The 9,289-nt window shown below is 44.7% G+C and overlaps 1 protein-coding gene across 1 annotated transcript in view; it reads left to right on the forward strand.

Moving 5' to 3' along the window:
- Nucleotides 1-4,545, forward strand: part of LOC308065528 (alpha-2-macroglobulin-like protein 1) — a gene marked incomplete at its 5' end in the record, with an annotated part of 29,441 nt that extends 24,896 nt beyond the window's left edge. The window contains 6 exons of the mRNA XM_080391595.1: nt 1,201-1,322; nt 2,054-2,144; nt 2,373-2,441; nt 2,696-2,798; nt 3,973-4,014; nt 4,445-4,545. Coding sequence (XP_080247721.1) covers nt 1,201-1,322; nt 2,054-2,144; nt 2,373-2,441; nt 2,696-2,798; nt 3,973-4,014; nt 4,445-4,470 — 453 coding nt within the window. The remainder of the gene's footprint in view (nt 1-1,200; nt 1,323-2,053; nt 2,145-2,372; nt 2,442-2,695; nt 2,799-3,972; nt 4,015-4,444) is intronic.
- Between the last annotated feature and the right edge of the window lie 4,744 nt (nt 4,546-9,289).

Raw genomic sequence — 9,289 nt, forward strand, 5'->3', positions numbered from 1 at the left:
TTAAGCAGGCACTATAGCCTCAAATTCTGGGTAGGGTTTGGCTTTCTAGGCAGAATTTGGTCAAGCTTGAAAGAGCTCAGGTATACTCTGTTGACACAGTTTTATTGCAATGATCTATGGCATCTTCTCCAATATATCTCAGCTTTGCTGTTCCATACTACAGAGCCTCGTCATTGTTAAGAGATTAGTAGATATGAAGTCAAGAATGATGAGATACTGCGCAACACCTGCCTCTGTATCGAACATATGCTGCTGATGTCATTGCTTCAGGAGCTCAGCACTGTATATTCCCTGACGTAATATTCTTTGGGTTGTTATCACGTGCAGAGATGAGGAGTGCTGTAGGACCAACGTCTTCTTATCCCAACATAACTGGTCCATTAGGAAAATACATCTTATTTTTCTGGCAGCTTTGATAGTGGTCTGCTTATGGGCCATTCACGCAGCAAAGGGTGCAAGTCACTCCCTGTGAAAACCTCCCTCGCTGGGTCATTTCTGTCCATCCATCTCTTATGATGTTCACAGAGAATCTGTAAGCCGTGTATAGACAAGAGAACACAATTATTTTATTGTTAATGTATGTAGGAGGTAACTAGGACTCATGCTGCTTGGCTACACTTGAATATGGTCAGTAAGTATAAGACATCTGATGCAGTACCTGCTGCCGTTCAATCAGTCACCAGGCAGGTGGAGGAAGATTGGCCCATGATGCTCTTTGGAGGAGTGTGATCATCCCTCTTGCTGAGTTGTCCTCTTCTGATTCTTTGCTCTTTCTTTCTTTCTTAAGGGTTTTAGACTTGTTTTGTCAGTATTTTTCCTCTTGAGACCTACTTGAGAACTACTAATTAATTACCATCATGTCAACTGTAAACAGTTACAGTCCTTCCTCCTTGTGGGCAGGGTTTTAGCTAATGTACTTTCTCACACCTTAACAATATTCTTTTTTCTGTAAGGCTGAGACAATGTTGTACTGAATGAGGCCTTGGATCACAGAAAGCTGAGCCTCCATGCTAAGGGTTGCATTTGGCAGATGTATCTGATGCTATGTGCTAAACAGCATGTCTGAACAGCAAGCACAGCTGAGGCCAACTGTGTTAGCCACTGGTTACCAATTCATTAAAACCTGGAGGCACAGATAGTCCTTTAGATCATACAGGGAAGCTCCAGGGCACTTCACAGAGACTTTTTTTCCCCCACCAGACCACTTTGTACTATAACATCCCACCACCAAAAAGAGAAGAGGTGTTTGTCGTGGATGTGGAAACAGTACCAAGAGAATGTGATGGTGTCAGGAAACAGCTTGACATCCACGTGTCCATCAGGTATGAGATCCCTTGAGGCTTTTTCTTCAGTGGAAAGAAGAGGGAGACCCAGCAGTATGACCACGACCCCATAAAAATCTGTCTGTGGAGACAAAGACACAGGGGAAGACTTTTCTTCTCCATAGATCTCAAAGAGATTGTGAACCGAGAATTAAGGCCTGGAGAAGCATGGGAATGCACTGGCAGTGGCTTGCAGAGCCACAGCCACTATCTCAGTCAGCATGGAGCAGCTCACAGAGCACAACTGAGATGGCAGTGTTCCCAAGAGCCAGAGCTCCCACCTTGGGGAACACTTGGCAGCCTGGGCTGAACAACCCCGGAGGTGCATTCTCCTGCAGTGTGAACCTCTACAGGAACCAGACAGCAGAAACTCCAGTCCCTATCCATATTTCACTTGCCCACATCTGTCTAGGATGAGTGTCTTCCTCCATATTCTCCATACTCTACTGTCCTGAAAGAGAACGATGCCAACATTGCTGTTCTCAACCTGTAATGTCAAAGATCACTTTCACCCATTGGAGAGGGCAGCATGAAGCCATAGCACATTAACCACAACACATTTGCTGCACAATCTGTCTCCATATTGAGAAAGTAGATGGGGGCGATTTTTTGTCCCATTGCCCCATCACATCATTGTAGAGAAGGCCAGAGTTTGAAAGTGTTCATTATATCTCCTAGAAATGCTGTGATGCCTTCCACACCTAACGTGCTCCTCTCCTGCCTTTTTTCAGTTATGTAGGAGACCGTGAGACCAGTAACATGGCCCTGGTAGAGGTGGAGAATCTGTCAGGGTTCACTGCTGTGAAGAGCTCTGTGAAAGCGGTAAGACTTTCTCCTCTGGCCTTCCCTGAATGTATGAAAATCTATTTTCCAGATGTAGCTCAGCCAGAAATATCCAAACATCTAAGAACTGCTGGAGAATGGTAGCTGCTTACCCTGCTACAAGCTAACTAAACTAAGCAAGTGCAGCTATAGCGGGCTGTTTCCCCTATCACAGGGAAGGCCAATGAGCTGATGCTAACCAAGCTCATCTCCTGTCTTCCTATACAGCTGGAGGAGATACCCCTGGTGAAAAAGACAGAGATAAAACCAGACAAAACCACAATCTATTTGGAAGAGGTAAGAGAAGACCACAGGGAACTTCCCATTCAAGTATTAGCAGCAGCAGTACTTTGTGTTGGGACTTTCAGAGATCAGAAATACAAACCTCTAGGCTGGTGTCAAGCAGGCTAACATTGTGGCAAAAGAGGAAGAGAGTGGAAGAACCTGGAAAGACAGAGAAAGAAATCTATGATGCAGAGGGAATAAAGTTGGTATGTAGGTGACTTTGAGATGACCGGTGTGTTTCTGCTCACTTCTATTCTTCTCTCCAGCTGGGTGCAACTTCTCTGAAGTTTAACATCTCAGTGGAACAAGATGTTGAAGTGCAGAACCTGAAAGCAGCAACCGTGCATGTCTATGACTACTACAAGCCAGGTGAGAATTCACTGACCTAGGCAAAGAGTAACTACCATAACCCCCTACTCAGACACAATTCTGACTGTGCCCCTTACTCCCTTATCTCCCTGATTCCAGTGCACTTCCTCCTGCAACTCCAAGCTTGGGTTTCCTCTGAACAAAACTTCTACATCCAAGTAGCAGAATCACTTGCTTTTCTGTTCTTGAAATGAGACTGCCTGGCACTATGACTATGTTGTGTGTACGTGTTCAAAATGACTGTGTTTTTTGACTTCCTCTAGCTTCAAGCCATGTCTCTGTGGAAAGGAAACTTCTCTGCCAATTTAGCGTGTCTTCTCCAGCTCCTTAGCTCTCTTGAAAATACTTAGGCATTTACTGAAAATCAGTGTTACATACTGCCACCCTGATCCACCAGAAGGCAGAATTCAGTTCTATGCTTTTCATGTACAGTGTAATAATCTTACCATCCATTGGGTGCTTCCATGTCTCAGAGAACAGTAGGAAAATAATTTCTTACACTGTAAAGCTCTAAATGAACTATCAGCACGCAGAAGAGAGATCTTGGAGTCATTCTGAGTCTCTCTGCTTATTCCGTGCTCAGTATGAGCCAAAATAGCAGATGGAACATTAAGAATTGTTTTTAAAAAAGATTTTAAGAACAAAATGGAAAACTGCCACTGGAGATTTAGAAAGCAGCACCACAGGCCCGCATGTTGTATACTGAATTCCATTCTTGTTCCCCCTTTTACACCATGTCAAGAAGAGGAGGAGGCTTCTTAACCCAGCCTTCACAGAGCCAACTATTTTCACCTAATATGCTCTCTCTTTGCTATTCCATCCTGTACAAGAAATTTTGTCCTCAGTACATACAATTTAAAAACTGTTGTCTGACATGAAAATACTAATCATCAGTAAAAAAGCAATGCTATCAGGACACACTACTGAAAGGTTCTCTATTTTCAAAAACGTCCTTGCATTAGAAGGTATCAGAATGCATAACAGAGTCTTTTTTTACAGCTGTATGGGAGACATGTTGGGGAGGCAGACTGTAGACGTTTTTCTGTTCCTGCATGCACAGTCTGAAGAGTAAAAAATTAAGGTAGTGGGATGGTTGTGTTAAAGAGAAAGAAGCTTGGCATTACCTTACCAGGCAGTTCTGTAGCTCAACATCCTTTCCCTTTTGTTTTTACAGATGACCGCACAGCAAGAGAATATGTTTTCCCTTGCAGTTCAGGTTAGTGTTAACAGGCTTCCAAGGTGGGAATGTCTGAAACAGAGCAGAGGACTGGTGGTTAGCAAGCAAAGCAGCCCACCTCTGCTTTGTATTTAATTCCATGATGTGCTGTATAGCCTTCTTGGACTGCAGGTTGAGTTGAGATCTACTGTACAAGTTGTGGGCACAGTTTCTAGTCCAGGTACAATCTCAAAGCAGACCAAGGCCTGAGCATACCGTGGAGGGTTAAAAGGATCTATTTTTATTCCATTTCCATACACTCCTCACATGTGCAGTCCTCACATCATTCCAAATCTGAAAGCAACTGGAAATGCCTATGTCAATGACAAAAAGATGTTGCACAACACATTCCTTAAGATCTCTTAGCTCTTAGATAGCTTCCTAAAAATTCATCAGGCACTTTGCCTTTCCTTACTCTTCCTTTCCACAGATGTCTCGAAGAAGGGTTCCTACTAGAATGCCCTGGCTCTGCAACCAATAATCTTAGTTTTCTGCTTCCATGAGGAAAACTTCATTGCTCTGGCTCTCCTCATCCCTGCTGGGTTGGATGCACCCTTGTTGCCTTTGATTTATGCCCTAAGTTTCTGTGTGAAACCCGGCTTGATACACAATAGTTTGGGATTAAGAGAAATAAAGTATGTGGAACCTAGAAAGAAGACAGTGACTTGACAGTTGATGAAGTCTGCACAGATTTTAATGCCTGAAAAAGAGAGAAACATGACTTAGGTCATGGTTACATAGTTTGCTTTTGGTAAGCATAGCGGCTTAAGTCTTCCTCTCCTCCCTGAGTCCCATCCCTGGGCTACCTTCTCAATTGAGTTAACACAACAGTTTGTCTGCAGAAAAACTCCAGTCAAAAAAAGGTATTTTTAACCCTGATCTGGTTCACTACATGGCCCTGTGAATCATCTTTCTACCACAGCTGAAGCTGAGGAACAGGCAAGAGGAGTCTATGGAAGAATTACTTTACCAGCTCTTTCAGACAGAAAAGGACTGTATAACAGTGTCTTATGAAGGGAGGCCGTGAGACTGAAATAACGTCCCCTCCAAATTCACTCCATGTTGTGTGGCCTCTTGTTTGTTTCCATTACTATGTATTTTAGAAGCTGAAAAAGGGCATGATCCTTCAGATTTGACTTTCAGATCCCAGTTCCATTAGATCAAGTGCTCCAGGATTTTCTTTCAGTGCCTACTACTTTTAAAGCAAAAAGTCTTCCAAGCCATACAAAGGAAGGGTTAGATTTGCTTGTATCTGTGAAGCTGTTTTTTTATGGTCTGTGCTTCCTTTTTTTGGAAGCAAACATTTGTAAGCTCCTTTCAGTGATTCAGTTACCTTTCATAGAAAGAAATAGTAATATGAGGCAGCAATGGGCTCTGTGTGCATGCAGGACATACAAAACTAAAGCTGCTGTAGAAGTTTAATGTAAACAGAAGGTATTATCAGATGCTACTGTGTAGTAAACTGTGGATGAACTTCCTGAGGTTATGGCAGTTTCACCTTCCTGATGACATGGCAAATGCATATTGATGTCCTTACAGCTTCCTCTACATACCTATCTTGCAGAAACAGATCAAGCAGCTAGCTAAGATGACCTCAGAAATCTAGCAGATTAAGATCATGTGTATATGCTATGGATACAGGGTAGACTAACACACGTTAATGACTGCTGCATGCCACCATCTCTTAGTGCCAGGACTGGGGAATGGCATCATAGGTCCTGAACTGTGAGTGTGCTCTGGAGGTGGGATAGAAAAGGACACTCTTCCCTCAAGACACAGACTGTGAGCAACAAATGGTGCCCAGAAGGTAAGAGCGTGGAAGATGAAAAAAGGGTCTACAGGTCTGAAAGAGTTGCAGAAGAGCCCTTGGGGCTGACACAGCCTAGCTAGGAGGAGCGCCAGAGGCAGGCAGAGACCTTTCAATCCTCATCCCACCTGCAGGGTTGCTCCAGGTGTGGACCTGGACTCAGATGGAGGCAGCAGAAAAAATACATTGTGATTCTGTATGTGGTTGCCTGTACCTGAAAATTCACCTCTTCTGCCTCGTAGGGGGCTTGCCTGCTGCCTTTACTGCTGGTGCCTGAAAATCACAGTGTGGGTGAATTCCCTCTGCACACACCAACTCCTGATTTACCAGGAAAACATCTATGGCATCCAAAAAGGATGAAAACTCCTTAGGTACCCTGGCTGTGAAAGAGGGTGATGGCAGCATCTCAGGCTGCAAAAGAAGAGGACACACCTTGATAATGCTTTCACGCTCTGAAGAGCGCCATATAAACCAACAAAAAAAATAAAAAGGCACCCAACAGTGGAAATTTCCCTTACCTGGCTAAAACTAACCAGCTCTGGCCTAGGAACAAACCTCCTCCATTCACTCCTCTCCCTCTCTCCCTCCCTTTTGGAAGTGGGGATCCTGCAGCAGAGAGAGGAAATGAGGAAAGAGGAGGAGAGGGGGAGGCTGGGGACTTGGGTCAGGTGGGCTCAGGCCCCTTTTGTGGGTGAGTAGGGACTTTGGGATGGAGCGCTAGGTGTTGAAGAACCCAGGGGCAAGGCAAGACTCTGCTTCACTGACCACCTGCCAGTGTGGCCAGTTTCCTGTCACAGCCCTGGTTGCCAAGCTGCCCTAAGACTTCTGCCTGGTCTTAGTGTCTGTACCATCACCACCACCCTGCACCCCCACTTCCCCTAATCCCTTCCCTCCCATTTTTACATACATCATTTTCTCCCTCCCTCCACTGACTGCACCAAGATCCTCTTTCTCTGAGGGTGTCTCCTCTCTGAGACCCGCTAACACTCTCATGAACCTCCAGCCCACCCCGTTCCTGGGACATTCTCTCCTCTGCCCAGTAGCGTTCCTTACATGCATCCAAGGGGCAATTGTTCCTGGTTCTCTGCTTCCCCTTCACACTGCCCTGCTCTTCTACCGCCTGCACAGTAACCCCAAGTCCCAGCCTCACTGCCCACATGGCCTGCCTGAACTGCTGCCAGAGCTGCTTGTTCCAAACACTTTTGTTCCCAAAAGGGTCTCTGACTTTTCCAAAATCCTCTTCCTACCAAAGCATTCTGTCCACTGCTGTCTTCACTTTAACGGCTGGCAAATCTGTCTTTCCCTAGTTGACCTCCTGTCCATTGTATATGCCTCTTTCCCATCTGTGCAAGACCCCTGCTTACTCTTCCTTTTGTTTTCTGTTCTGCTTTTCTCTTCTCTTACTTCATTTATTATTCTGTATTTCTCTTTTTGCCTTTCAGGCAAAGAAATGTTTCATGCATAGAGTACATTTCTGCAGTTGGTGTCCTGTTCATTGTCATCTTTCCCTCTGTCCTGGTTTCAGCTGGGATAGAGTTAATTTTCTTCTTAGTAGCTGGTGCAGTGCTGTGGTTTGGATTTGGTGTGAGAACAATGCTGATAGCACATTGATGGTTTTAGTTGTTGCTAGGGAATATTTATACTGAGTCAAGGACTTTTCAGTTTCTCAGGCCCTGCCAGCGAGAGGGCTGGAGGGGCACAAGAAATTAGGAGGGGACACAGCCAGGACAGCTGCCCTGAACTATCCAAAGGGATATTGCACAGCATAGAGCATCATACTGAGTATGTGAACTGGGGGAAGAAGAAGGAAAGGAGGGACATCTGGCATCATGGCATTTGTCTTCCCAATAACTGTTATGCATGATGTAGCCAAACTTTCCTGGGGTTGGCTGAACACCTGCCTGCCCATGGGAAGTAGGGAATTCTTTGTTTTGCTTTGCTTGCATGCATGGCTTTTGCTTTACCCATTAAACTATCTTTATCTCAACCCCCAAATTTTCTCTTTCCAATTCTCTTCCCCATCCCACTGTGGGGGGAGTGAGTGAGTGGCTGTGTTGTGCTTGCTTGCTGGTTGCTAGCCGGGGTTAAACCACAACACTCTCTCAGTTGTAATGGTCTCCTTTTTTTGTTTGCTTTGTTTGTGTACCCAGGCATCTCACACTGAAATGAAAGTTCAGTCCTAACTACACCTTCTTTACTATCATCTTTTATTCACTATAAGAGTGGTGAGGCACTGGAACAGGTTGCCCCGAGAAGCTGTGGATGCCCCATCCCTGGAAGTGTTCAAGGCCAGGTTGGATGGGGCTTTGAGCAACCTGGTCTAGTGGAAGGTGTCCCTGCCCATGTCAGGGGAGTGGAACTAGGTGATCTTTCAGGTCCTTTCCAACCCAAACCATTCTGTGATTCTATGAGTCTACGATTTTATATCATGTGCCTAGGTGAGCTCAATGTTAATCTTTTTCTGTAAACAATCAGAAATTACTGTCTCTGTGGGTGTGATCTGTGGTATCACTTTCCTTTCCCCTCTCTTCTTTTCAGAAAAAATGCAGAGTGACTGTAACAGACCCTTCCTGTTTTCTTTGAAGATCATCATCTCCCTGTCTTGGACTCTTGACTTACATGACCACTTCCCATAAAACAGATCCGTTTTCCCCTTTCAACTACCCATATCCAGGCCTTCTGGATGGGTCATTCAACAGCCTCAATCACTGTGCTTGTTTAGACTCCATTAACACAGATAGCTAATCCTTACCTGTGGCACTACTAAAAAAAGATAATCTGAGGGATTTCAGGAAGCAACATATGCAACAGGAGAGTAGAGTGTATGCAGAGGGCTCATCAAGATATGCAGTGCCATTTGCAAGGTAGCATGCATAAAAGGTAGGATACTAGATAAGAAAAAATGGGTACTAGTTTTATGGAGCTGATTACCAAGGGAGAAGTTATGAGGGCAGTCATGCCATAGATAGGAAGTAAGGCTATGAAGACAACAAGCCCAGAACCAATGGAGAAAAATGTGAACAAGGTAGGCTGTGTATTTGGGAGGTGATGATGCTTCTAAAAAGGAAGTAGTTAGGAAAGAAAAAAGGTGGAAAGGGAATATAAAGTGAAGAAAATCATGTGACCAGGATTGTTTGGGGGATCCCTGTGTAGCAGCCCTTTGCCTGATCACAACTTGCAAGAGGACAGTAAATCTATTTTTTCTCTGACCATTCAGGATGATCTGTCCATAAAGTGGGCAGCGCCAGCCCTTCCTACCTGGCTTATGATTCTTCTTGGGGCTGTCCGGTAGGGACAGGAAAAAAGGAAAATAAAAGTCTCACAGCAATGCCTAACGAGCATTTAGGGGAGGTAGAAAACCCAAGGAACCAAGTAATTCTGTGGACAACTGATATAAAAAAAGGACAGGGCTGAGTTCAAGCGAGCAAAAATATATAGAAACTTGAAGGGGCCCCCAGGAAATGTTGC

The sequence above is a fragment of the Falco punctatus genome, assembly GCF_963210335.1.
Source record: "Falco punctatus genome assembly, chromosome: 6".
Taxonomy (NCBI): domain Eukaryota; kingdom Metazoa; phylum Chordata; class Aves; order Falconiformes; family Falconidae; genus Falco; species Falco punctatus.